The sequence below is a fragment of the Sapajus apella genome, unplaced genomic scaffold, assembly GCF_009761245.1.
Source record: "Sapajus apella isolate SASKATOON/1434 unplaced genomic scaffold, GSC_monkey_1.0 scaffold116, whole genome shotgun sequence".
Classification (NCBI taxonomy): domain Eukaryota; kingdom Metazoa; phylum Chordata; class Mammalia; order Primates; family Cebidae; genus Sapajus; species Sapajus apella.
Window position 1 is genome coordinate 1,131,341 of NW_022437056.1, and position 27,988 is coordinate 1,159,328.

At 45.8% G+C, this 27,988-nt stretch overlaps 1 protein-coding gene, 1 long non-coding RNA gene and 1 other non-coding gene across 5 annotated transcripts in view; 2 read left to right on the plus strand and 1 right to left on the minus strand.

Moving 5' to 3' along the window:
* The window catches only part of LOC116538047, a 23,031-nt gene extending 3,535 nt beyond the window's left edge, over positions 1-19,496 (minus strand). The window contains exon 1 of one of the 2 annotated variants that reach the window (XR_004263477.1): positions 19,226-19,496. This is a non-coding gene — a long non-coding RNA (uncharacterized LOC116538047). The remainder of the gene's footprint in view (positions 1-19,225) is intronic. The other variant, XR_004263476.1, reaches the window with a different exon arrangement.
* Positions 1,130-27,988, plus strand: LOC116538046 (multidrug resistance-associated protein 6-like). 2 transcript variants are annotated; one of them, XM_032260307.1, is made up of 4 exons: positions 1,130-2,116; positions 3,452-3,525; positions 5,998-6,118; positions 27,816-27,988. In XM_032260307.1, the coding sequence occupies exons 1-4, from the start codon at positions 2,000-2,002 to the stop codon at positions 27,828-27,830; spliced, it is 327 nt and encodes a 108-aa protein (XP_032116198.1). In that variant the 5' UTR covers positions 1,130-1,999; the 3' UTR covers positions 27,831-27,988. The 2 variants fall into 2 exon arrangements, with proteins under 2 accessions (XP_032116198.1, XP_032116197.1); XM_032260306.1 differs by having other exon boundaries at positions 27,889-27,988.
* LOC116538077 lies at positions 22,665-22,771 on the plus strand. The gene has a single exon (XR_004263495.1). It is a non-coding gene; the product is annotated as a U6 spliceosomal RNA (small nuclear RNA).

Genomic DNA, 27,988 nt, shown 5'->3' on the forward strand with positions numbered 1-27,988 from the left:
TTTTTTTTTGGGCGGGTGGGGGGTGGGATACGGAGTCTTGCTCTGTTGCCCAGGCTGGGGTGCAATGGTACGATCTCGGCTTACTGCAACTTCCACCTCCTGGGTTTAAGCGATTCTCCTGCCTCAGCCTCTGGAGTAGCTGGGATTACAGGTGTGCACCACCACACCCAGCTAATTTTTGTATTTTTAGTAGAGACGGGGTTTCACTATGTTGGCCATGCTGGTCTCCAGCTCCCAACCTCAAGTGATCATCTACCCGCCTCAGCTCCCAAAGGACTGGGATTACAGGCATGAGCCATTGTGCCTGGCCTGGGAAAAGAGCCTTCTAGGCAGTGGGAATGGCATATGCAAAGGTCCTAGGTCAGAAGTGTTCCTGGACTTGGGTTTTCTAACCTTAGCATGGTTGATATTTTGGGCTGAAACTTCATTGTTGGGTTCTGTCTTGTGCATCGTGGGATGTTTAGCAGACCCCATCTCTACCCACTAGATGCCAGCAGCATCTCCTACCAGTTGTGACGTCCAAAAATATCTAGATCTTGCCAAATCACTCTTGGGGGATACAGTGACCTCCAGTTGAGAACCACTGATTTACTGTGTTCCAGAAACAGCAAGGAGGTCAGCCCAGCCAAGAAAGCAGCTGAGGCAAAGAGTGGAGGGAGCCGGGACATTGTTCATGATCATCAGGGCTTAGGCTTTGACCCTGAGTGAAATGGGAGTGCTGACGGGTTTAGCTGGAAAGTGTTAAGAGTTGACTTGGGTTTTTCGTTTGTTTGTTTTTTGAGATGGAGTCTTGCTCTGTTCCAGGCTGGAGTGAAGTGGCGTGCTCCTCACTGTAACCTCCACCTCTTGGTTCAACCAATTCTCCTGCCTCAACCTCCCAAGTAGCTGGGACTATAGGCATGTGCCACCACACCCAGCTAATTTTTGTATTTTTAGTAGTGATGAAGTTTCTCCATATTGGTCAGACTGGTCTAAGACTCACAACCTCAGGTGATCTGCCCACCACGGCCTCCCAAAGTACTGGGATTACAGGTGTGAGTCACTGCTGAGTTGGGTTTTAACAAATCCTTCTGGTCACAGGGTGGAGGATGGGCTGTGGGACATAGACAGGAGTGGGGCGGGACCAAGAGCAGGGGGAGGGAGGGGAGGAAAGAGCCTATTTATTACAAGAGCCAAGGCAGGAGGCCAGGCTGGTGAAACCCTCAGGCTACTGCCAACTGTGGGTGGACATGCATACATGTGTGTTCATGGTGTGCGTGTATGCACACATGCATGCATGTGAGCATGGATTGCTTGGGTATGCACATGCACTTGTGTGTGGATATGTGCCCACATTGTGTTGCTGTGCACGCTAGCATGCTTGTATGAGTGTGCAAATGTGCATGCATGTGTGCACGCTGTGTGTATGTGTGTGCACATGCACAGATATGCACAGGATGGTTGCTCAAATAGCCAGACAAGGACTAGGAAAAGAACAGCCCCACAGGTGCTCTTAGACTCCCATAGCAAGAAAGCTCGGCTCCATCTGGGGCTCACCCTTCCTCAGAGATGCGGGCTGGGCCCTAACCAAGGTCATGTCTCCTTTCTTGCATTGAAAGAATAAACCTCACCCTGCCCCTGGGCTGTTTCCTGGCTGTATTTGGTCCAGTAGTGACAGGAAAGTCCTCCCTGCTATCCGTGCTCTTTGGGAAGCTGTCAGGTGGAGGGGTTTGTGAGCATGAAGGTGATGGCACCCCCTGTCTGCTAGGATATCCCCCTCATCCTGAAAGTCCCCCTTCCACTGTGCCTTTCCATCCCTCCCCATCTCAGCCAAGTTCACTTTCATTCATTCTCTCCACCACCCACCCACCACCGAGAGCCAAGCTCCCGCTGCTCCTCAAAACCTGTCATACCTCTGTCCCCATCATCCTTCTGTGACCAAAGTAAGTTGTGTTTTAATTTTCAGTGGCCTGCATGTTCCAGGAGGCCTGGTGGATGCCGAACACCTCTGTGGTGGAGAATGTGTGCCTCGGGCAGGAGCTGGACTCAGCCTGGCTGGAGAGTCCTAGAGGGCTGCGCCCTATGGCCAGATGTGGACAGCGTCCCTGCGGGAGTCCACACTTCATTTGGGGAGCAGGTGAGAGTCTCGGGGTCTTTTGGATCAGGGAGGCATTGCAGTTGGGGGTCATTTGGGTCCTCGACTTATCATGGGCAGTATGATGGAGAAATGCAAGAAGTGGTCAGGGAAGTGGGGGAGAAGAAGGGCTCAGCTCAGGGTCAAGCCCATACCGGGTGCTCAATAAATAATCATTAATAAATAGAAATGGACACAGAGAGGCAAGGAGTTGTGGTAGGGATTGGCAGTGAGGGGCTCCCTGACAACTGGGAGTGAGAAGACTACACTGTCTTACTCTGCCCTGCCTTGCTGGGTGACATTGATCTAATTGCTCTGGGCCATACCAAAGGGTCTGGACAGAGATGTCCAAGACACAGGATATATGCATCTGGAGCTATGGATTGGGCAGGAGCTGGCAAACTGACCCCCAGGCCAAATCCAGCCCTCCACTTGTATGTTTTGTTTTTTTTTTTTTTTGAGATGATGGAGTCTCACTCTGTTGCACAGACTGGAGTGCAGTGATGCAATCTTGGCTCACTACAACCTCCCCCTCCCACATTCAAGAAATTCTCCCGCCTCAGCCTCCTGAGTAGCTGGTATTATAGGCACGTGCCACCACACCTGATAAATTTTTGTATTTTTGGTAGAGAGAGTATCTCACCATGTTGGCCAGGCTGGTCTCGAACTCCTGACCTCAGGTGATCTCCCCATTTCCCTCAGAGTCAAAGCCCAAGTCGTGATAATCCCTGGCAAGGTCTCTGTCACCTTGCTCTGGTATCCATCATCCCCATCTCCCATCGTCATTTCCTGGCTTCACTCCAGCCTCCAGAGTCTTTGTGATGTTCCCTGATCCCCTGCAGCACACTCTGTCCCCAGGGCCTTTGCACCTGCTGTTCCCAGTGTTGGAAATCTCTCCCCACGAGTCCCCAGGCTCATCCCTCACTTCTGTCACATTCACAGAGAAGCCTTCCCTAATTACCTTATCCACCACCGCCGCCGTTGCAACCCTGCTCACGCTAGTGCGCCTTACATCGACACCTGTTTTTCCTTTCCTTTCCCTTTCCCCTTCCCCTCCCTTCCCCCTTCCCTTTTTCTCCTTTCGTTTTCTTTCTTGAGACAGTCTTACTGTGTTCCCCAGGCTGGAGTGCAGTTGCGCAGTCTCGGCTCACTGCACTCCACCTCCCAAGCTCCCACCTCCCAAGTTCAAGCGGTCCTCCCACCTCAGCCTCCTGAGTAGCTAGGATTACAGGCAGGTATCAACACGCCTGGCTCATTTTTTTTTTTTTTTTTGTACTTTTAGTAAAAATGGTGAGTATCTGGACCATGTTGTGTGACAGGACTCTCTTGACCTTGCAGAAACAGAACCTGAGACCAGCACAAGGACCCTGGAGACTCCTCTGCAGGCAGGAGGCCCGGTTTAGACCTGAGAGGTGAGTCCACCATGGTGCCACACTCAGAAAGGCACAGGCTGAAGCTGATGTAGCTGAAGGGATCACCTGCATCTCAGGCAGTTAGGGGGCAACCAACAACACTACGGATGGAGTACCTGCTCAGATTCCTCCGTGGTGCCCTGCTGAGGGATAATTCACCAACATTGGTCCAGTTGGTCAAGATGATTAGGTCCCCATAGGGCCACTTCATGGAATGAACAAATGCCTTCCAGCATGATGGATGTCTTCAAGGGGGCCGAACCAGCTTGCTGGAGTTGTCTCAGTGCTGCAGTAGAGCAGGGCTGGTTCCAAAGAAAGATCCTCCTCAGTTGTTAACCACCGTGCCAGACCCAGTCATTTATGCTTTTTAACAGGTGGGTTATGCACAGGGCTTGGGTCTGTACAGACCAGCATCACTTGTTGTTGGCCAGAATACATGGACAAAAGTCCAGGAGGAGGCCTGTGGTCCCCTCTCGGCTCCCTCCAGTCAGGACACAGCTGAGCTCACTGGCTGGAGCAGAGGGACCTGCTGCCTGCTACTCTCCCCTCATAATGAGAAGGGTCTCAGGAAGCCGAACCACAGGCCACTGCCACCAGGTGGTTCCAGCTTAAGTGCCTTCAATGGAGGGGTGCAGGGTGGCAATGATCTAAGGGGCCTCAGTCCGTGGGGATCACTGGGGCTGATCCCCCTCCCAGCTAGCCACCCTAAGGAGACCTCTCAGTCACACATTGACCAATCCCACTGTCTTCACGGTGCACAAGAATCCGAAGATAGATCAGATGGATAGGTAGTCATGTTCAAAGAAAACCTTTAGATACCTTAAGGCTGGGTATGGTGGCTCATGCCTGTAATCCCAGCACTGTGGGAGGCAGAGGCAGGTGAATCACCTGAGGTCAGGTGTTTGAGACCAGCCTGGTTAACATGGCCAAACACTGTCTCTACTAAAAATAGAAAAATTATCTAGGCATGGTGTTGCACACCTGTAGTCCCAGCCACTCAGGAGGCTGAAGCACGAGAATTGCTTGAACTTGAGAGGCGGAGGTTGCAGTGAGCAGAGATTGTGCCACTGCACTCTGGCCTGGGTGACAGAGCAATACTCCATCTCAAAAAATAATAATAACCTCTGTCAAATTTAATGTTTCTAAAGTTTTTTTTCGTTGTTTTGTTTGTGAGACAGAATCTCTCTCTGCCCCTTCGGCCGGATTGCAGTGGCACGATATTGGCTCACCGCAACCTCTGCCTTCTGGGTTCAAGAGATTCTTGTGCCTCAGCCTTCCAAGTAGTTGGAACTATAGGTGTGTGCAACCAGGCTCAGCTAGTTTTTGTATTTTTAGTAGAGACAGGGTTTTGCCATGTTGACCAGGCTGGTCTCAAACTCCTTACCTCAGTGGATCCGCCTGCTTCGGCCTCCCAAAGGGCTGGGATTACAGGCATGAGTCACAGCACTTGGCTGACAGAGGTTGAGTAAAGAATAATCCTCACATCATGCAGCCGCTGAACCAGAATATGTTGAGAGAGGCTCTAGTATAGCCACGTGGTCAAAGATGAAGGACAGAAAACAGAAGTGAGGTACATAAACAGCCAGATTGGTTGCAGCTCAGCATTTGCTTTATTTGAATGTGGTTTAAACAGTTGGCTGCCTTTGATTGGCTGAAATTCAGTGATTGACACATGACTAGGTTGCAGTCTGTTTGTGTAGGAGTCCAGATAGTTTACAGTTCACTATGTATGGGAAAATCTTTAGGCCAAACTTAAAATAGGTAAGGAGGCAGCTTTAGGCTAAACTTCATAGCAGGTAGGTAGACAAGTATATATAGATATACAGATATGAGATGAATGGGTAAATGGATGGATGGATAGATATTACCGCTATTTTTACAGCCGAGGAAACCAAGGTACGGAGGTTAAGTCAGCTCACTCATCCACAGATAAGACATTCCAAAAGTCTTCAGCATCAGGATTGTGCATAATTTATATTCTGTCAGTTGGACTGACAAATCTGATGGTAAACAGTAGGGGCAAAACAACTGCACCAAAGCTTAAGCCAAAATGAAAATTCTGACAACAGGATGGGTTTAGCGGCTTATGCATGTAATCCCAGCACTTTGGGAGGCTGAGGGGGCAGATTGCTTAAGCTCAGGAGTTTGAGAACAACCTAGGCAAAATAGCACAACCCTGTCTCAAAAAAGAAAAAAATAAAATTTTGAGAACAGAGTTCCAATGGTGGGCAAATTAAGTTTATCCTGTGAAATGGCATCAGAAGAATGGGCTTGCTTGACTCTGGGGTAATAGATGGCATTTAGGTGGGTACCATACAGGGAGAAGGGAAGTGTGATGTCAGTATTCTGTTGAGTGAAAGACTAGAGAGTATACCCTGAGCTCAGTGGCTATCAATGGGCCTGAGGGTTGGGCACATACACCCCACCATTGGGAGAGACACTGACTTCATCTTTATTTCCTCTAAACAACAGGTCCATCAAGTCAATCCTTGAGAAGGACCACACCACTTCATTAACCCAGACGGCAGTTCCTCTAGATGACCATGACAGGACAGCCTGGCCAACGGGAAAGGACAGCATGCAATATGGCAGGGTAAGCACCAGCTTGGTCCACCCACTGCTGCCACCCCCAGCAGCCCAAGTCCTCCCACCAGATGTAGCAGTTGGCAGTGGTGATACTCACCTTTCTTGAGCACCTACTATGTGTCAGTAGAATTCTAGAACTTCATTTTGTTAATCCTCACAACCACTCTAAAAATAGACTTTAGACATACATAAAAAGTCTTTTAAAATTTATTTTTGAGAGAGTGGCTCACTTACCCAGCCTGGACTGCTGTTCACTTGCAGCCAAGTTAAAAGACTTCTCTGTCCTCATAGCTAGCCTGGGACTCAAATCTAGGCCAGTCTAACTCTGAAGCTTGTAGTGTTTCTCCTTTTCTATACTGCTACCTACCTCCACCCACCTACTTATCCATCCCTCCCACTCATTATTCATACCATCCATTCACCCACCCACCATCCATCCATCCCACTGACTCATTTATCCATCATCCCACCTACTTCTTTATCCAACCCATCCATCTAACCCAGCTAACCATTCCCTCACCTACACATCTGTTTAGCTGTTCATCCATTCATTGCTCTTTCCATCCATTCACTCATTCATCCACACACCTACCTACCCACCCACTTACTCATTTATTCATCCACCCACCCCCTCATTCATCCAGCAAACACATATATAATGTCCACTATGTGCCAGGCTAAGTCTGGGGAGATTGGATACTAGTGAGGATAGATGGAGAGAAAATAATTAGGCTAATAAGCAGACGATATCTGATAAAAAAAAGAAAATGAAAATGATCAGCAGCAGTGGGTCACGCCTATAATCCCAACACTTTGGGAGGCTGAGGCAGGAAGATTTGGCCTCAAGCAGAGTTCAAGGGTGCAGTGAACCATGATCATGCCACTGCATTCCAGCCTGGGTGACAGAGTGAGACCCTGCCTCTTAAAGAAAAAATGATGAAATGGAGACCAACTGTTTTGAGATGCAGTTTTACTCTTGTCACCCAGGGTGCAGTGCAGTGGCGCAATCTCGGCTCGCTGCAACCTCTGATCTCAAATTCAGGCGATTCTCCTGCCTCAGCCTCCCAAGTAGCTGTGTATCCGCCACCACGCCTGGCTGATTTTTGTATTAGTAGAGATGGGGTTTCACCATGTTGGTCCAGGGTGGCCTCAAACTCCTGACCTTAGGTGATCCACCCACCTCAGCCTACCAAAGTGCTGGGATTGCAGGTTTGAGTCACCTGTTTGGCTGGAATTTCCCCTAAGAGCAAGAGATAGCGATGGACAGGCAAGTGATAAGACATGATTAGATTGATGTTTTCAACAGTCCTGTCTGGCTGCAGCTGTGCATGGAACTTCAGATTTGTAGGAGCAGCATTCTAAACCAGTGGCTGAACCTCTTTGTGCCTCAGTTTCCTTATCTGTGAAATGGAGGTTATTACTAGCATAGATGCATGCCTGACCCATGGTGGGTGTTCAAGAAAACCCTTCTGGATGGGTGTGGTGGCTCACACTTGTAATCCAAGCATTTGGGGAGGCCGGGGAGGGAGTATTGCTTGAGGCCAGGAGTTTGAGATCAACCTGGGCAACATAGCGAGACTCCATCTCTTTAAAAATATGAAAATTAACAAGGCATGGTGGTATAAAACCATAGTCCCAGCTGTTTGGGAGGCTGAGGTGGGGAGATTACTTGAGCCTAGGAGTTCAAGGCTGCAGTGAGCCATGATTGTGACAGTGTACTCCAGCCTGGGTGACATGGGCAATGAAGCAAGACCCTGTCCTAAAAAAAGAAATAATGCTGGGTGCGGTGGCTAATGTAATCCGAGCACTTTGGGAGGTTGATGGGTGCGGATCATGTGGTCAGGAGATCAAGACCATCCTGGCTAACACAGTGAAACCCTATTTCTACTAAAAATACAAATAAGTAGCCAGGTGTGATGGCATGTGCCTGCAGTCCCAGCTACTTGGGAGGCAGAGGCAGGACAATTGCTTGAGCCTGGGGGTGGAGGTTGCAGCTAAGTCTGCACCACTGCACTCCATCCTGGGTGACAGAGTGAGACCCTGCCTCAAAGACAAAAAAAGGCCTCATATCCCACTATGGGGCTATCACTCAGGTAGCTTGTTTTGGCCAATGGGACACCAGCAAACATAAGGCCAGCCAAAATAATACTGCGAGACGCACATGGAAGTTTGTATGCTCTTGTGCCCCTGTCATTGCCATGACAACATGCCCAAGCTGGTCTGCTGGAGAATGAGGAACACACTCGTACCCTTCTTGCCCCACCTGAGGCCAAGTAGATCAGCTGATACCCAGCTGATCTTGAGACATGATGTGACCCCAGCCAAGATCAGCAGAGCCACCTGCCTGACTGCCCTTGCCAGGGAGCAAAGATCACTGCTTTATTGTTGAACTTGTGGTTGGTTGTCATGGAGACGGATAACCAAACCAGAACCAGGCACTAACAATACCAAAGTAGGATGCCAGAAGTTCCCCTGCTGTGCTAGGCATTAATGCTGTAGTTGCTGGGTCATGGACAGATCTCCAGTATCCTGGGAGAAGGACCAAGACAGCTGGGGACTTGGGGGACTCAGAGCAGTGCTAGTGACCAAGTGGTACAGAAGCCTTTCTATAGCTTAACAACTGATAGCCACTGTCAACTGAACGGGGCTGGTGTGTATAAAAGGAAATGCGTTGTCTGTCCTGATTATTATACCTAATAATAATGGTATGGTACATTATTATTATTATGGTACAAAGAGCCTGGATTAAGACTCATTTTACAGATACAGAAACTGAGGCTCCAAAAGGTGAAGGGACAAATGGGTCATCCGCAGCACAGCTGGGACTCAAATCCAGGTCTGACACATCTGGACAGAATCGTCAAACATCCCCACCCAGGTGGCACCTAGGAGACCTTATCTGGTGTTCCTCAGTCTACCCCCTCCTACCTGAGGTTCTCTCCACCTTCTGGGCACTCGTGGTCCAGCTTATCAGGAAGGGCTGACATGAAGTCCTTCAGGTGAGCCAGCTCCAGGGACATCCAGACTTCATCAAGTACTAGCTGAACAGGTCCCAATTCATGCAGAAGGAACCCAAAAACAAAACAGGGTCCTGTTCAGAGAGGAGACAGTGGTGGCATGTGATGCCTATGTCACAATGACATGGACAGAGAAGGGGTGAGACATAAAGACTCTGGCCAGGACTGGTGACGGGTGGGGTTTCAGAGCTCCTTGGAATCACTGTTTCTGGTGATGTTATTAACAAGAAAAAGGCCAGATACAGTGGCTCATGACTAATCCCAGCACTTTGGGAGGCCGAGGTGGGCACTTCACTTTAGGTCAGAAGTTAGAGACCAGCCTGGCCAACGTGGCGAAACCCAATCTCTACTAAAAATACAAAAATTAACTGGGCATGGTGGCATATACCTCTAGTCCCAGCTACTTGGGAGGCTGAGGCAGGAGAATCACTTGAATACTCGAGGCGGAGGTTGTACTGAGCAGAAATCAGGCCACTGCACTCCAGTCTGGGTGACAGCAAGACTGTCCCCCTGCGAAAATAAATTCCTTAATAATGGAAAAAAGTCTGGAAAATCTTAGTGTGGCAGAATAAGACGGATTTCCTTTCCATACAACTTCCTAGAGCCTTCAGTATGCATGTGGGTTGAGAAACTTCAAGAAGTGAGAGGTAAATCCTAATGGTAAAGTCCTGTGTATTTCTGTCCTCCAACTTCAAAAGAGAATCTTATATGAAACTTTAGGGAAGATTACACTAGAAGGCAACATATTAAGGAATCCACCTGCAGGGGTTGATCTAGAAAATCCTTATTTTGGCCAGGCATGTGGGCTTACTGCTGTAATCTCAGCACTGTGGGAGGCTGAGGCAGGCAGATCACCTAAGATCAGCAGTTTGAGAACCAGCCTGTGTAACGTGGTGAAACCCTGTCTCTACTACAAATACAAAACTAGCCAGGCATGGTGGTCTGCACGTGTAATCCCAGCTACTTAGGAGGCTGAGGCCGGAAAATCACTTGAACCCAGGAGGCAGAGATTGCACCACTTCACTCCATCCTGGGAGACAGAGTGAGACTCTGTCTCAAAAAAAAAAAAAAATCCTTTTTTATTACCAAATACTGTGTGTTCTCACTTTTAAGTGGGAACTGAACTCTGCATACTTATGGATATAAAGATGGGAACAACAGAACCAGAGCCTCCAAAAGTAAAGAGAGATGGAGGAGGGTAATGGCTGAGAAACTCTCTCTCAGGTACCCTGTTCAATATTTGTGTGATGAGATCCATAAAATCCTAAGGGTCAACATTACACAGTATACCCATGTAACAAGCCTGCATGTGTACCCCGTGACCTAAAATTAAAAACATTCTTATTTCTTGTCTAGCTCTTAGAAGGGGTAAAGATTCTCAGTCTGACTGTGACAGCAGAGAGAGGACCATGTCTTTTTGGATTTTCTAGATGCTCAGAAAACTACCACTTGCAGGGACAGGAAGCCAGGAGTGATAGATACTCAGTGATTTTCCACATTGTTAATCATGTGCTAAGAGGAAATTCAGGGAAGCAGCAGCATAGCCTAATCAATAAAAATAATGAAAGCCGGGTGCGGTGTCTTACGCCTATAATCCCAGCACTTTGGGAGGCCAAGGTGGGTGGATCCTTTGAGCCCAGGAGTTTAAGAGCAGCCTGGGTAACATGGTGAAACCCATTTCCACAAAAAATACAAAAACAAAAAACTGGATATGGTGGCATGTGCCTGTAGTTCCAGCTACTCAGGAGGCTGGGGTGGGAGAATCGCTTGAGCCTGGGAGGTGGACGGAGGTTGCAGTGAACAGAGATTGCATGGACACGGATTTCAGGGGAAAAAAAAAAAAGTAGGGTCACATGTGTTTGTCCCAAAACTAAACATACATCACTGTTAGTGCAATCATTGGGCATGTCACCCCTGGCTCACCTCCTGGGTGGCACCCAGACCCCACCTGGGGGATGATGGTGATCTTGAAGCAGAGGTTATGCAGGCCGATCTTGGCGATGTTGATGTCATCAATGATTGCTCCTTTTGGCAGACTCGTTGATCCGAAAGATGCCCAGGGTCAGGGACAACTTCCCAGCTCCTGTCCACCCCCATCTGCCCCATGATGCCAACCTACAGGATAGAAGGGACCACATGTGGTGGGAATACTGGCATCTGGACTTGTCCCTGTCCCACAGTGCCCTTATTTCTGCCCTCCTTCAGCATCAGCCGTCTGGTCAATGCAACTCCACACCCCCTCCCTCACCCACTGCCCAGAGACACTCCTTTAAGGGTGTTTTGGCCAAAGGTCAAGAAGGACTCTCATCTCTTTGCCAGGCTCCCAAAAGGAATTCCTCTGTTTTTTAAAGGTTACTAGAGACCTCAAAAGAGATACAGAAGAGCCAGACGGAATTTCCAACAAAGCCCTATTTGTTTCGACTCAATAACTATTAACTAATAATTATTTCCTCATTTCTCCACACTATTTTTCACACCTCTGAGGGTGAGTTTCCCATCACAAGCTGTTGAAATACCTCAAAGATTCAAGCAGATCTTCCGTGCCCTTTGCCATGACCTGGTCTCCACACATCCTCCCTTGAAGAAACTAGGTTCTCCAGCTAATGGCCAATAATAACATTCTTCTTCTCCAATTCTCCCTGGGCTCTTGACAGATGGGCTTCTTCTACCCTCCTACAGGGGTATCACAGAGCAGCATGCATGCAAAAATTCTCATGACATAAGCCATAAGGACTTAGCAAGGGCCAGGTGCAGTGGCTCATGCCTGTAATCCCAGCACTTTGGGAGGCCGAGGCGAGTGGATTGCCTGAGTCAGGAATTTGAAACCAGCCTGGCCAACATGTTGTAAACCCTGTCTCTACTAAAAATACAAAAATTAGCCAGGCATGGTGGTATGTACCTATAGTCTCAGTTACTCAGGAGACTGAGGCAGGAGAGTCACTTGATGGAGGTTGCAGTGAGCTGAGTTCATGCCAGAGTAGAACTCTCAAAAAAACAAAAACTTCTTCCAGGGGTCAGGCATGGTGGCTGACTCCTGTAATCCCAGCACATTGGGAGTCTGAGATGGGCAGATAGCTTGAACTTAAGAGTTCCAGACCAGCCTGGGCAACATAGTGAGATCCCATCTGTATGAAAAATACAAAAATGAGCCGGGCATAGTGGCACATGCCTGTAGTCCCAACCACTTATAGTCCCTCTACTTGGGAAGCTGTGGTTGCAGTGGGCTGAGATCACAACACTGCACTCTAGCCTGGGCGACAGAGTGAGACCCTGTCTCAAAAAAACCTTCCAGAACGTATCTGTGGGGCTCATTTCGTCTTCGGGCTATCAGTTCACCTAAAGCTTTCACTTCTACAAGTTGGATGCGCTCTAACAACTTTTACTGCCACAATCCACTCCTAACTGCTGCAATAGCCATTCAAGCGGAGGTGTGGAGCTGTGAGTGACAGGGCAGATGCTGCAGCTAGGTTCATCCCCCTGGTGGCACCCTGTGCCTGACTGGGAATGAGGGGGTGATGTATACCCACCTTTTCTTTCCCACTGATGTTGACACTGATGTGCCTGAGAACAAAATCCAGGTCTTCTCGGTGGCATGGGCAAGAGTTCCAGAATTCCACTTAGCCCACCTGGAGCCAGCTGCTGGGCAGAGCTGTTTCCTGGATTTGCCAAGGTGCCTTTGATCACAACAGAGGGAGAGAGTAAGAAATTCCCAGTCCATTCTAGAGAGCTGTGACTCCTCCAACTTCCCCTCCCTCTCATTCACTCTGCTGCCCAGGGAGGCCTGCGAGGCCTCAGCACTGGGGGTTTGCTCTTCCTGGAATGCTCTTACCCATATGACCCCCTCGCATCCTGCAGATCTCTGATCTATATAGAGGGCTCTCTCAGCCCTGCATTCCTCTGTCCCCTCCCACGCTGCCTTCTTCAGAGCACTGCCTGCCTTTGGCCCTTTCAGGGCTCACGTACTCGAGTGTATTCGGTCTCCCATGCTCACTGCACCATCCACTCAGTGAGGACAGACTCTAACTGTTCACCACTATATCCCAGGGCTCAGAGCACATAGTAGGTGCTCAACAAATATGGACATAACAAGAGTGACAGAGTTGCCAATATAGAAGGTGAACCAGTGGTAGAAGACATAGAAACTGAGGGAATATCATCATCTCTCAGTAGGTCAGCGATACCCTTTGTAAAGCTGTCATATCTCTGTAACAGATAATGGCTGACTTGGCCATACTTGTTCACTTTTGTCTGCCAGAAATAATCTGATGTTCATGTTCACCTCTCTCTCAAAATAACTGTACAACTGACTTGTATTGAAATTGTTCTTTATTTTTGTGAAACAGAGTCTCGCTGTTACCCAGGCTGGAGTGCAGTGGCGTGATATCAGCTCACTGCAACCTCCACCTCCCGGGCTCAGGTGATTTTCCTGCCTCAGCCTCCCAAGTAGCTGGGATTACAGGTGCCTGCCACCATTCCCAGCTTATTTTTGTATTTTTAGTAGAGACGAGGTTTCACCATGTTGGCCAGGCTAGTCTTGGACTCCTGACCTCATGATCCGCCCACCTTAGCCTCCCAAAGTGCTGGGATTACAAGCGTGAGCCACAGTGTCTAGCCATAGATACTGTTCTTATATGAACATAGTAGGTAAACTTTTGAAAATGTTTTCTAACAAAATGTAAATGTTGCCTCAGATTTTTTTAACCTCAAGGAAATGAATAACAGCTTGTCAGAGATTTCCTATAAACAGTTGTTTAGATAACTACTATTACGTTGGATAAAGCAATAGATAATTTCAAAATAGCAAGTAGTAGTACATCTTACCCATATCTTTAGGCTGATGCCAAGTTGTAAGGGTATAGACAACAGTGTGATTTTTTTATGCACAGACTGGCTCTAGGTGTTGGAGGAACACAATATAGAGATTTAAAAAAGGGAGTCTGTAAAATCTACACTATGTTCTGTTTCTCTAAAGTGTTTGTGATTTGTTCCTCACACTGCAGTAAGTAAAAAAGAAACAAGAAAACAATAACATAAATCTTGAGGTATGTTTCGATGTTGGGTGAATTTTGATTTTTAGACACCAATAAAACTTACTTGTTTGATTTTAAAAAATTAAAAAAATAAATATGGATGGACTCAATGAAATGAGTGGTCTTCTCTGGACAGGCACAAGAATAAAAATGAGTTACCCTAGCTGCCCACCCCTGCAGGAAAGCAAGCATAAAGGCAGGGACTGTATCACAGTGCCTCATCATCCTCACAGTAATCCCACATGGAGGGTCATTCACTTATCCCCAATATACACGCAAGGGGACTGAGACACAGAGAGGGGAGGTAGCTTGCTGAGGGACACACAACTGTGCTGCTGAAAAGCAGTCCAGTTCATTTCCTGAGGTCCACAGCTGGATGTGGTGTGGGCCAGGTTCAGTAGTTTTAGGCTGAGAGAACGCACATCCCTCCAGAGCACACACAGGTGGGGAACCAGGCTGGAGAGCACATGGCCAAGCTCAGGGGTACGGCAGAGGGCATGTAACTAGAAAATACCAGGCACCTTTTAGGCAAGACATTCAGCCCTTTTGTGGATGTGCTATAAAATAAGTGTTTCCGGGCATGGTGGCCCATGCCTGTAACCCCAGCAGTTTGGGAGGCAGAGGCAGGGCGATCACTTGAGGTCAGGGGTTCAAGACCAGTCTGACCAACATGGTGAAACCCTGTCTCTACTAAAAATGCAAAAATTAGTTGGATATGGTGGCAGAAGCCTGTAATCCCAGCTACTCAGTAGGCTGAGGCAGGAGGATCATTAGAACCCAGGAAGCAGAGTTTGCAGTGAGCCAAGATCATGCCACTGCACTCCAGCCTGGGTGACAGAGTGAGAGTCTGTCTATAAAAAAACAAAAACAAAAAAACACACACACAGTGTTATTTTTTATTTTGTAGAGATGAGCTCTCACCATGTTGCCCAGGATGGTCTTGAACTCCTCTGCTCAAGTGATCCACCTACACTGGTCTCCAAAAAGTGCTGGGATTATAGACGTGTCACAGCACCCATCCAAAAAATAAGTGTTATTATTGAGTGCTTACAATGCAACTCATGCAAGTTGCTCTGCTCAGCACTTGAGACCTATGATCTCATCTGAGTCTTACAGCAGCCCTTATAGGCAGTGACTATATAGGCAGCCAGGGTAACTCACTTTTATTCTTGTCATTATACATGGATGCGAAGATGCCTCAGGGTTAAAGAAAAAGTGAGGCCTCACAGAATAACACGTTGACCCCACTTATGTTAAAAGAAAAAGAAACAAGGAAACAAATGTATGGGGTTATATGGGAATCCACACAGCAAAGTGCTGGAGAGGGAAATACACCTGAATGCTAATGGGGCCTCTCTGTGGGAAGAGGAACGGGGTGAACAGGAATCAACTTTCTCACCCATAAACTTCTTGTATTGATTTTTTTTTTTTAAGAAAGCTTTTGCCCAGCTTCTCTATTCTTTTTTTACCCAGTTGCCTTAATGACTTGTGAGATTTTACCCCATTTGGCAGAAAAGCAAACTGAGGCCTGGAGGAGAAGCAAGAGCCCCAAAACTTGTAACATTGCCAGGGCCACAGCCTGGATTCAGCCCACGGGTGGGAAGTAGAGAACCGGGGCATCCTGGAGGACAAGGAAACTCACACTTACTTTCTAGACGTAACACATTCCTTCTTTCAGTTCTTTACCAAAACAGGCACGACTTGTTCTGACGTGTCCTCTTCGTTTAAAGACCAGGGGCCATTGCTCTCCAGGGGCTGGTGATAGCACTGGACCATCAACCTGAGTCCAAGACACAAGGGGGTTAGGCAATGAGACTCAATGACAGGAGGAGGACGGGGCTCACTCCACACGAATGCCGAAGCTGCGCCCCTCTCCAGCACAACTGCCCGCTGTGAACGAAGGCAGCCACACAGCTAGGGATGTCTGAATGTGGATAGACATCCGCACATATTACAAGGTTATTACAGCTCATTCTGTTGGGTCATGCAGGAAAAAAGGGCTTTCTTTTGGGGGGTGCATACAAAAGATTTAGGGAAAAATGATTAGGAGGGAAATATCAAGATGGCAGTAATTCACTCTTTTTTATCGTTCATTCATTTACGTTTTGTTGTTTTGAGGAGTCTTGCTATGTCTCCCAGGTTGGAATGCAGTAGCATGTTCTCAGCTCACTATAACCTCTGCCTCCCAGGTTCAAGCAATTCTCCTGCCTCAGCTTCTCAAATCTGGGACGACAGGTGTGTGCAACCACGCCTGGCTAATTTTTTGTATTTTAGTAGAGTCGGGGTTTCACCGTGTTGCCCAGGCTGGTCTCAAACTCCTGAGCTCAGGCAATCCACCTGCCTTGGCCTCCCAAAATGCTGGGATTTACAGGCATGAGCCACCATGCTCAGCCTCAGTCCTTTATTTGGTGAGCCTCCTTGTGTCACTCAGGATGAAGTACAGTGGCACGATCAAGGCTCCCCACAGCCTCCAGTTCCTGGCCTAGAGCTCTCCCCCCACCTCAGCCTCCCAAGTAGCTGGGACTTCAGGTGTGACCTATTATGACTGGCTAATTTTTTTTTTTTTTTTTGTAGAGACAGAGTCTCTCTCTGTTTCCCAAGCTGTTCTTGAGCTCCTGGGCTCAAGCAATCCTTCCACCTTGGCCTCACAAAGTGTTGGGATTATAGCCATGAGCCACCATGCCCTGCCAACTTTTTAAAATTTTACATTTAAAAACATTAATATGGGCCAGGCCCAGTAGCTGATGCCTATAATCCTAGCACTTTGGGAGGCTAAGGTGGGAGGACTTTGTGAGCCCACGAGTTCAAGACCAGCCTGAGCAACATAGGTTGACTATCTCTATAAAAAGTAAAAATAAAAAAAGTTGCCCAGTCATGATGGCTCACACTTGTAGTCCCAGCGACTTGAAAGGATTGCTCGTGGCCAGGAGGTGGAGACTGCAGGGAGCCGTGATTGTGTCAGTGCAATCCAGCCTGGTCCACAGAGCCAGACCCTATAAAAAGAATTAAAAAAAAAAAAAAAAGGTTGGGGGGGAAAGGCTGACATGACAAAGCATTAGCAATTGTGAAATCTGGGTGATAAGCTTACTGTGTTTTATTATATTAGTCTTTCTATGTGACTCTACCCAGGCTGGAGTACAGTGGTATGATCTTGGCTCACTGTAATCTCTGCCTCCTAGTTCAAGTGATTCTCCGGCCTCAACCTCCCAAGTAGCTGGGATTATAGGCACCTACCACCATGCCTGGCTAACTTTTGTATTTTTAGTGGAGAAAGTGTATTTTTTCACCACATGGGCCAGGCTGGTCTCAAAGTCCTGACCTCAGGTAATCCACCCACCTTGGCCTCCCGAGTTACTGGGACTTCAATAGAACACTTTTATAATAAAAAGTTAAACACTTCCATTTTTTTGTTTTAAAATAATTTCAAACTCAGAAAAATTACTCAAATCATACTAAGAATTCACTCAATTCACCACTATTAACATGTTGCCAAGTTTACAGTATCATTCTGTCTCTATCCATTCACATACACATGCAAACACATCATCTTTTCCTAAACCATTCAAACAGTTAAAGGCCTAGCACAGTGGCTCACACCTGTAATCCCAGCACCTTGGGAGGCTGAAGTGGATGGATCACCTGAGGTCCAGGAGTTTGAGACTAGCTTGGCTAACATGGTGAAACCCCATGTCTATTGAAAGTACAAAAGTTAGCCAGGCGTGGTGGTGCATGCCTGTAATCCCAGCTACTCAGGAGGCTGAGACAAGAGAATCGCTTAAACCCCAGGAGGCAGAGGCTGCAGATCACGCCACCGCACTCCAGCCTGGTCAACAGAGCAAGACTCTGTCTCAAAACAAAAACAAAAAAAAGAAAAAAGTTAAGATGTAGGCTCTACATATCTTTACCCCCAAAAAACTGGGAGTGTATCCACTTACAATCCAGGACATGCTCTTATGTAACTAGAGGACAATTTTCCAAAACAAGAATGAATGTTATTAGCATGCATCTGGTGTTCTCCAGTCATATACAAATTACATCAACTGTCCCAGTGATGCTCTTTAATAGTAATTTGAAAAAATTATTTAAAACAACGAATCTTTTAAAAAGATGTTTACAAAAAGTTCATAAAGACAAGAATGAGACTGGGCATGGTGGCTCATTCCTATAATCCCAGCACTCTGGGAGGCTGAGGCAGAAGAATCACTTGAGCTGAGGAGTTGGAGACCAGCCTGGGCAACATGGTGAAACCCTGTCTCTGAAAAAAAAAAAAAAAAAAAAAAAATCTGGGCATGGTGGAGCGTGCCTATAGTCCCAGCTACTAAGGAGGCTGAGGCAGGAGCATCACCTGAGCCCAGTAGATCGAGACTACAGTGAGCTACAATTGTGCCACTGCACTCCAGCCTCAGCGACAGAGAAAAAACCTGTCTCCAAAAAAACCAAAAAGATGATGCATATTAGGGTGAAAAAGATTCCTCAAAGAATCCCCAATTAGATGTTGACAATGGGCAGAAAAAGATGTACAAAAAGAAAACCACAAGGTGGCTGGGCATGGTGATTCACACCTGTAATCCCAGCACTTTGGGAGGCTGATGCAGATGGATCAGCTGAGGTCAGGAGTTCCAGACAAGCCTGGCCAACATGGCAAAACCCTGTCTCTACTAAAAATACAAAAATTAGCCAGGCATGGTGGTGCACGCCTGTAATCTCAGCTACCTGGGAGACTGAGGCAGGAGAAGCGCTTAAACTGAGGAGGCAGTGGTTGTAGTGAGCTGAGATTGTGCTACTGCACTCTAGCCTGCGAGACAGAGCGAGACTCCGTCTCGAAAAGAAAGAAGACCAGAAGGAGGCATACTATAATGATGACAGTGGTTGCCTCTGGGTGTTTCCTTACTACAGATCTGCACATGTGTTTTTTTAACCCACGTTTCCTATGGTGAGACAGCGTTATTTTTCTAAGGAGCAGAGAGTGGAAGGGGAACAGTGTCAGTAATAACTGTACCTAATATTTAAAAAACCCAAATCTGTCATACTGAACATGATGTCTAGGTAAGAAATAAATAAAAATACCCAAATCAGAAGCTAAAGCAAGAGCAGTCCAGTGTATGGCTTTCCCAGGCCAAGCCTTCTGCAGAGATTTAAGCTGCTCCTGGCTCATGTGTTTATCACATTCAAGGTGATAAACTTGCAGGACAGAGTTGGTGTCTCTGAGAACACATGGCCAGCACAGGCAGAGTCAAGACAACTCTGCAGAAGAGCAAAGGAGACAGAAGTCGAAGGGGGGAGCTTAGCATGTTCATTCATTCATTCATTCCCCACCACCTCCCTGAGGTCTTGGGGGCCCACCAAGATCCTGTGATCCAACAGAAGGTGATCCTGGACAGGAAGGAGGTGCTGGACTCTGGGCAAGGATTCTAGTGAAAAGAAAGAACAGGTGAGGGAGGAAGAGAGAAAGGAACGATTCAGCTTTTCATCTAGGCCAGAGCTTGGTAATACCTCAGTAATACCTGACTACTACTCAGTAGTCAGCTGCCCATTCTTCCTTCAAGAGGACCAGCGTCTGCTCCATACCATTCTGCACCCCAAAAGGATTCTCTCTTAAGCGCCAGGAGAAAGAAACTCATAGCAGCTTCTCCTGTTTCACTCAACAGAGTGTCTACCAGGCACAACCACAATACAACAAACTATCGACCTGCCTTATTTTCTATTCCCACAGCAGTCCTAGGACCTGGTGTTACCATCATCCAAACTTCACTCATTCATTCAAGTATCTTCTCAGCACCTACTATGTGCTAGGCACTCTACAAGTTACTACAGGGATACCTTAGATCCCCACAACAGCCTCATAAGCTGGTATTACTACTGTCCCCATTTTCCTCATTGAGTCATTGAATATTTATTGACCACCTGCTATGAGCTAGACATGCTACCAAGAAGTTATACACTTGCATTATTTTATATCCTCATCGAATTTTATAAACATGGTATTACTACTATCTCCACTTCATTCATTCATCCAACAAATATTTCCTGAGCACCGTCCACGTGCTAAGCACCCTGCATACAAATCTAAACAAACCGAAATGACCCCTGCCTGTATGGAGCTTGTGGTCCACTGCAGTAATCATCAGTAATACCTGTCAACATTCTCTACTATTAATAGCTAGCTCTAAGTGCTTTACAAAAATTACCCTATTTAATCTTCATCCCCACCTCACAAGGTAGGTCAAAGTATTATCTCTGTTTTGCAGATAAAAGAAACTGGGGACCAAAGAAGAAATAATTTGTTCAAGGTCCCACAGCTAGAAGTTTTGGAGAAAGGACGTGAGCCCCGAAGAGTCAGGCTCCAGAGAGACATGCATCAAATGATCACATGAACAAATACAAAACTGTGACTTCTGGGCCTTGATATGTGTCCTGAAGGTAGAGAAATATTACCAATGTGACCAAATTAGCACATGGGGGCTGATCCGGTGCACGAAGGTCAGAGAAGGCTACCCTGAGGAAGACTGTCAAGCTAGCACCTGAAAGATGAGTAGAGGAGAACTAAGTAATGAGGAAAGGCAAGGCATTCCCAGCAGACGGCAGTGTGTGCAAAGGCCCGGTGGTGGAGGGAAGCAACGCAGACTCCAGGAACCAAGAGGGGGCCTGACCAGTCTACACTGAAGGCTGTGCGCAGTCTACACTGCAGGTCACATATTTTGGTATTCCTTCTGAGGGTAAGGGAAAGCAATGAGAGACTCTAAGCAAGCTATCAAATAACTTATTTCCCAAAGGCACGAAGATGGGCCCTAACTCAACATACAGGCAAGGAAATGGACCGACACAGAATCCTGGGATGACAGACCAAGCCTGGCTTTCAACATGGATGGATTCAGGTCAAAATTCTGAAACACAAGCTTTAAGCAGGAGAGGAAGAAAGGTCATCATGTAGCAATGAGAGCTTTAGCCAAAGACTCCACTGAAAGTCCCAGCCTTGTGCACAAATAAGGTGTTTACAGAGCCTGATAAGGCAGCATACTCTCCTCAAGTGGTTTTCCATCCAAGGCTGGGCATGCTTTTCAAAAAATACTGTATCCTGGCGGGGTGTCGGGTTCATGCCTGTAATCCCAGCACTTTGGGAGGCCACGGCAGGTGGATCACTTGAGGTCAGGAGTTGGAGACCAGCCTGGCCAACATGGCAAAATCCTGTTTCTACTAAAAATGCAAAAATTAGAGTGGTGGCTCACAACTGTAGTCCCAGCTACTCAGGAGGCTTAGGCAGGAGAATCACTTGAACCCAGGAGGCAGAGGTTGCAGTGAGCTGAGAGCCTACCACTGCACTCCGATCTGAGGACCCTGTCTGTATCTGGGCCCTATCCTCACCAGAGATTCTGATTAAGCTGGTTTGGGGTGTGACTGGGGCACTGAAACCTTGTTTTCTTTTTAAACATTCACATTCTTCTTGGAAAAGTGGCTGCGCAGCAAATATGCAAGATAAGCCAAGAACATTGTGTCACACTGGACAACAAAGAAACTAAGTATAAACAGCATTGTTAGAAGGCCCAAGAGCCAAGCAGAAGTGGTACTGCAGGCTAAAAAGGAGACAATTTGAGCTCGGACAAGGAGAGTAAGTGCACCAGGCTGAAACACACCATGTATTCTTTTGTTTTTTGGGGGGACTCAGTCTTGCTCTGTCTCCCAGGCTAGAGTGCAGTGGTGTGATCTTGGCTCACTGCAACCTCCGTCTCCTGGGTTCAAGTGATCCTCCTGCCTTGGCCTCCTATGTAGCTGGGATTACAAGCATGAGCCAAGACACTGGGCTAATTTTTGTATTTTTAGTAGAGATAGGGTTTCACACTGTTGGTAAGCAGGCTAGTCTTGAACTTCTGATCTCAAGTGATCCACCTGCCTCAGCCTCCCCAAGTGCTGGGATTACAGAAATGAGCCACCGCACCTGGCAAAAAACGTCTATTTTTACTTAAGGTTTTAATGATTAATTTCACATTATAATGTGAAAAGTAATGAGTCTCTAGCAGTCTTATACCGAAAAACTGGGGCTTATTATAAAGCACTACTTTGCTCAGTCCCATTTTCCTTCAAATCACCTATTTTGAGTACATACAGTAGTTTCATTTTCCACCCTGTATATGGGTGGTAAATCCTACTAGGAAAAAACCCATAATTAGCACCCATACAAATTTAAGGTTTCCAACCTGAGCATAAGCATTGCTTTGTAATTTTTTTTCACCCATCCCAGGTTACAGTCTCCTACGATCACAAAATGAAATCTCAAATGTCCTCCATTCTGCATAAAACCCATGCTGGCCCCTCAGTGGAAAACATCACCCATGAATTATGCATCTCTTCTCCTTTACTTTCACACCACTGATTTCTGTCGCACTGACTGTGCTTGTTATCATGTATGTCTAGCATTAGACTGGACTCCTAGAGAAGAACTCACATTCATTTCTTTGTCCCGAAGGCCAAACTCCAAAGTGTAATCAAGGAAAGAAATAACTCCAATTCTGTGCTCGCTTTGGCAGCCCATCTACTAAAATTGGAATGATACACAGAAGATTAGCATGGCCCCTGCGCAAGGATGACACGCAAATTCGTGAAGCGTTCCGTATTTTATATATATATATAACCCTCCAATTCTTTAGGGTTCTGAGTTCATGTACCTCTCAAAAATGGCAGCGTGTATTCAAGCTCTGCTTATTTTCCTGAACCAGTTCTCCACCTTCGGGGGTCTTACAAAATAGGCTAGGAAGTCAAAAATGTCTAGAGATTACTCCCAAATGGTAATCTTTGCAAATAAAACTCATACCTAACTTTATACTAATAAAAATTTTATACTTTTTTTTTTTGAGACAGGGGCTTGCTCTGTCACCCAGGCTGGAGTACGATTACAGCTCACTGCAACCTCATCCTCCTGAACTCAAGCAGTCCTCTCACCTCAGCCTCCCGAGTATTGGGGCCACAGGCACAAGCCACCATGTGTGGATAATTTTTTGTATATATGGGGTTTCACCATGTTGCCCAGCCTGTTCTCAAACTTCTGGGGTCACAGGATCCACCTATCTCAGCCTCTCAAAGTGCTAGTATGACAGTCGTGAGCCACTGTGTCCAGCCCCAATACCACATTTTAATTGTGTGGTGAGGTGGCTAGATTGAAGGAAGAAATGGGTACTCCATTTTCTTTTATTTCCCAGTCCTAACGGGTTTTAAACACATGAATATTGAAGTTTAAATGCCCTAGAGCTGAAAAAGAGATGTAAAAACTTGACAGTCTCACAGTATCTGGTATAAGCTGAAGAAAATAAAATGCAAGGTTTGAGTAAATTTTGCATCTTTAAAAATGAAATGAGAATAATCTGAGGAAAGATTTCAGAGATGAAAAGATTTTCAGAGATGAAAAGCATGGTTTGCCAAGTTTAAAACAGCAAAAGAAGCAATAAGTAGCAGATGAAATATTACCAAACAAAAATTAGTAACATAAAAAAAATCAGTTAATGAATTATCCCACAACTCAAATCAAAAGGACAAAATAGATTAACAAGATGAAAGAAAAAATTTTAGAAATATACAGATTGGGTTGAGCACGGTGGCTCACGTCTGTAATTGTAGCACTTTGGGAGACCGAGATGAGCAGATCACAAGGTCAGGAGTTGGAGACTAGCCTGGGCAACATAGTGAAACCCCGTCTCTACTAAAGATACAAAAAACTGGCTGGGCATGGTGGTGAATGCCTGTAATCCCAGCTACTAGAGAGGCCGAGGCAGAAAAATCACTTGAACCTGGAAGGCAGAGGTTGCAGTGAGTCGATTGTGCCACTGCACTCCAGCCTGAGTGACAGAGCAAGACTCTGTCTCCAAAAAAAGAAATATACAGATCAACCTTACCAATACTGTGTATAGAAAGAAAACAGCATTTTTTGACAAATGTATTGAGCATTGAGTATCTATTATACTACCATGATACAAGAGAGAATAAGAGAGACATGGGATGTGTCTTCAAAACATTCACATTCTAGAACAAATGAAGCTGAAATATTAACCAAAGAAATGACTGAAGAAAACTATGCTTATGAAGAAAGAGGGCAAGAAGAGAAAGGAAAAAAATGAATATATACATTTTATGTTTTAGCCAAATTTAAGGCAAAGAGATTCTGATAGAATTTCAAACATTTTAGAAACAAAGTAATATCCTTCAAGCATGGTAAGGATTGGTTATCTGGGGTAATCAAGTTTTTTAAAAATCTGGGTGGCAATGTTTTTAAATGAATACCACACGTGGACAAGGATATGGTTAAATTTGCACTCCCACACATTTGAAGTGGGACCATAAATTGTTTTAATTTTCTAGATGGAAATTTGACAATTCCACTTCATGTACAGCTTAAGAACCTTACTAATGTTTCTGCCAGGCATGGTAACTCACGCCTGCAATCCCAGCACTTTGGGAGGCTGAGGAAGGCTGATCACTTGAGGTCAGGTTGATCATCTGAGGTCAGGAATTTGAGACCAGCCTCATGGTGAAACTTCATCTCTACTAAAAATACAAAAATTAGCTGGGTGTGGCGGCACATACCTGAAATCCTAGCTACTTGGGGAGGCTGAGGCAGAATTGTTGAACCCAGGAAGCAGAGGTTGCAGTGAGCAGGGATTATGCCACCACATTCCAGCCTGGGAAACAAAGCGATACTGTCTCATAAACCAATCAATCAACCAGTCAATCCTTACTAAGGTTTCTTATAGTTTCTTATACCCTTCCCATCCCCTTCCATTCTTTGTGCTATTGTCATGTCTTTTACTCCCATGTGTTATAAAACTTATAATGCATTATTATTTTTGCTTTAAACAACTATATTTTTAAAGCCACTATTTCTTTAATTCACAATGTTGTGCAACCATCGCCACTAACTGCAGAACATTTCCATCACGCAAAAAGGGAAATCTTGTACCTGTTAGCAATCACCTTCAATGCAAGTCTTTTAAGGAGATTAAAAAAGGAAAAAAAAATTGTCTTATTTTTACTACCACAGTTACCATTGTTAGCACCTCTCACTCCTTTGTTAACATCTAAATTTCCATTTTAAATCATTTGCCTCCTGCCTGAACAACTTCATCATTTCTTGTGGAGGTCTGCTGGCAACAAGTTCCAGTAGGCCTTTTTGTTTTTTGAGATAGGGTCTTGCTCTGTCACCCAGGCTAAAGTACACTGTGGCTTAATTACAGCTCACTGCATCCTCTGCTTTTCGGGCTAAAGCAATCCTCTCACCTCACTCTCCCAAGGAGCTGGGACCACAGGCATGTGCCACCATGGCTACTTTTTGTATTCTTTGTAGAGATGGGGTTTTGCCATGTCACCCAGGCTGGTCTTGAACTCCTGGACTCAAGCAGTCCTCCTGCCTCAGCCTCCCAAACTGCTGGCATTGCAGGTGTTGGCCACTGCACCCAGCCCCAGTAGGCTTTTAAAGAAAGTACTTTACAGATGTCTCTCCAGGCCAGGTGCAGTGGCTCACACCTGTAATCCAGCAATTTGGGAGGCCAAGGCAGGCAGATCATGAGGTCAGGAGTTTGAGACCAGCCTGGCCAACATAGTGAAACCCTATCTCTCCTAAAAATACAAAAATATTAGCCAGGTGTGGTGGCATGCACTTGTAATCTCACCTACTCAGCAGGCTGAGGCAGGAGAATTGCTTGACCCTAGGAGGCAAAGATTGCAGTGAGCTGAGATCATGCCACTGCACTCCAATCTGGGCCAAAGTGAGGCTCCATCTCAGGGAGAAAAAAAAAAAAAAAAAAAAAAAAAAATTTCAGGAGGTCTCTCCATTGTATGTTGATGTGCTAAATTTCTGACGAGAAGTTTGCTGTCATTCTTATCTGTTACTCTGTATGTGATGTGTATTTTTTCTCTGCCTGCTTTCAAGATTTTCTCATTATTATTGGTTGTCAACAATGTGATGATGATGTGCCCTGGTGTGGTTACGTTTATAGTTATTCTTCTAGGGATTCTTAAATATGTTGGCTTATAGTGTTTGTCAAATTTGGAAATTTTCTGGTCATTATTTTTTACAATCTTTTTTCTGTTCTCCCCTTTCCCTCTTTTCTGGGGCTTTGATTACGTATATGTCAGACTGTTTCTATTTCTAACAATTGTCCTTGTTATAGTCACTGATGCTCTGTCAATTTTTCCATTTTCTTTCTCTTCTCATTTTGGACAGATTCTGTTGCTCTCTTTGAAGTTCACTGATGTGCACTGACTTAACTGCTGTTAATGCCATCATTGTACTTAAAAATTCATTTCCAACTCTAGATGTTCTGTTTGGGTCTTTTAAAAATATACCTTCCAGTTCTCTTTCCATTTTGTTAACCATCTCCTCTACTTTTTTGAACTGAGAGCATATTTATAATTGCTGTTTTCATGTCTTTGTTAATTCCATCATCTCTGTCATTTCTAAATCTAGTTCTGTTGATTGTTCTCCTGATTATGTCACATTTTCCTGTTTTTTTGCATGCCTGGTCATTTTATTGAATGCCTAACACTGTGAATTTTGTGTTTTGGATTTTGTATATTCCTTTAAATAGCACTGGACTTTGCTCTCACACACAGGTAAGAGTCTTTGAATTGGCTGGATCTTCCAAGACTTGCTTTTTCATTGTTAGAGTAGGTCCAGAGTAGCCTTTAACTTAGGGCTAACTTAGCCTCATTACAGAAGGCCATGCCCTTTTGATGCCCTTGTATATACTCTGGCTAACGGCAACACAGACTATTCTCAGCTCTGTGTGACTTCCAGGAATCGTTTGGCCTGCTCCTTTCCAGTGGGGTTCTTTCTCTGGCCTCAGGTGCTCGCCTCTCATGCATGTGTAGGTCAGGACTCAACCTGACTTCAGGAGACTCCTCCACCTGCCTTTGGAGTTCTATGTACAACTCCCACCTCTCTGGTACTCTGCCTCACAAATTATGGTAATCTTTCCTCCCCAGCCATCCCCATCTTGTCCTCTCAATTCAGTAAGACACCAGGCTTTATTTGGGTTCCCCATCCCTGCTCTGCACCCTGAAAACTACCTCCAGATAATAAACTGGAGCAACCAGAGGAACTCAGCAGGTTTGTTTCCCACCTTTCCGTGACCACAGTCTTGCATTGCCTGTCACCCAATGCCTATAAGTTGCTATTTCACATATTGTCCAGTTTTCTAGTTGCTTAAAATAGCAAGGTAAATCCAGTCTTTGTTATTCCATCACTGCTAGAGAAAATATATATTCAAGTAATAGTTTCTCAATTTTGTATCTTGTTGTTGCTGTTTTGAGACAGGGTCTCACTCTTGCCCAAGCTGGAGTGCAGTGGCTCATAACTCACTGCAGCCTCAAACTCCCGGGCTCCAGGCATCCTCCCAACTAGGCCTCCCAACGTGCTGGGATTACAAGAATATGCATGCCATTATGCCCTCAATTTAGCATCTAAAGTCTTAGTCTTCATCAAGCTCTACCTCTTTGTAACACCAACGATATTTTTCCTCCTTTTGTCTTGGCTCTTCTTAGTTTAACACTAAACTCTTAATACTCCCACCTCTTTGATTATGATTTCTGATTCCTGAATTCTGAAAGTTTTATAAAAGTTTAGGCAAGTTTCCAAAATCCCATTCTTGCCTTATTTTCTTCTACATCTGTGTAGGATCTCACCCTGTAAAATTTCAACAAGTCCCATAAATTCATTCATAACCTCTTTTGGTGCTATCTCTTAACAGAAGTACTATGCAACTGGCCTTGGACTTCTTCATTCACAGAGAGGGAAACAAGGTGAATACGAAATATAATTTCTACATTTTAAAGTGTGTGTGTGTGTGT

What these genes read in the sequence shown, in the direction of transcription:
- LOC116538046 (XM_032260306.1), top strand. Translation starts at nt 2,000, where the DNA reads ATGTGTGCCTCGGGCAGGAGCTGGACTCAGCCTGGCTGGAGAGTCCTA. An exon ending in ACACTTCATTTGGGGAGCAG is followed by an intron (nt 2,117 to 3,451) that starts GTGAGAGTCTCG and finishes TTGACCTTGCAG; the next exon opens with AAACAGAACCTGAGACCAGC. An exon ending in ACAGCATGCAATATGGCAGG is followed by an intron (nt 6,119 to 27,888) that starts GTAAGCACCAGC and finishes ATCTCTTAACAG; the next exon opens with AAGTACTATGCAACTGGCCT.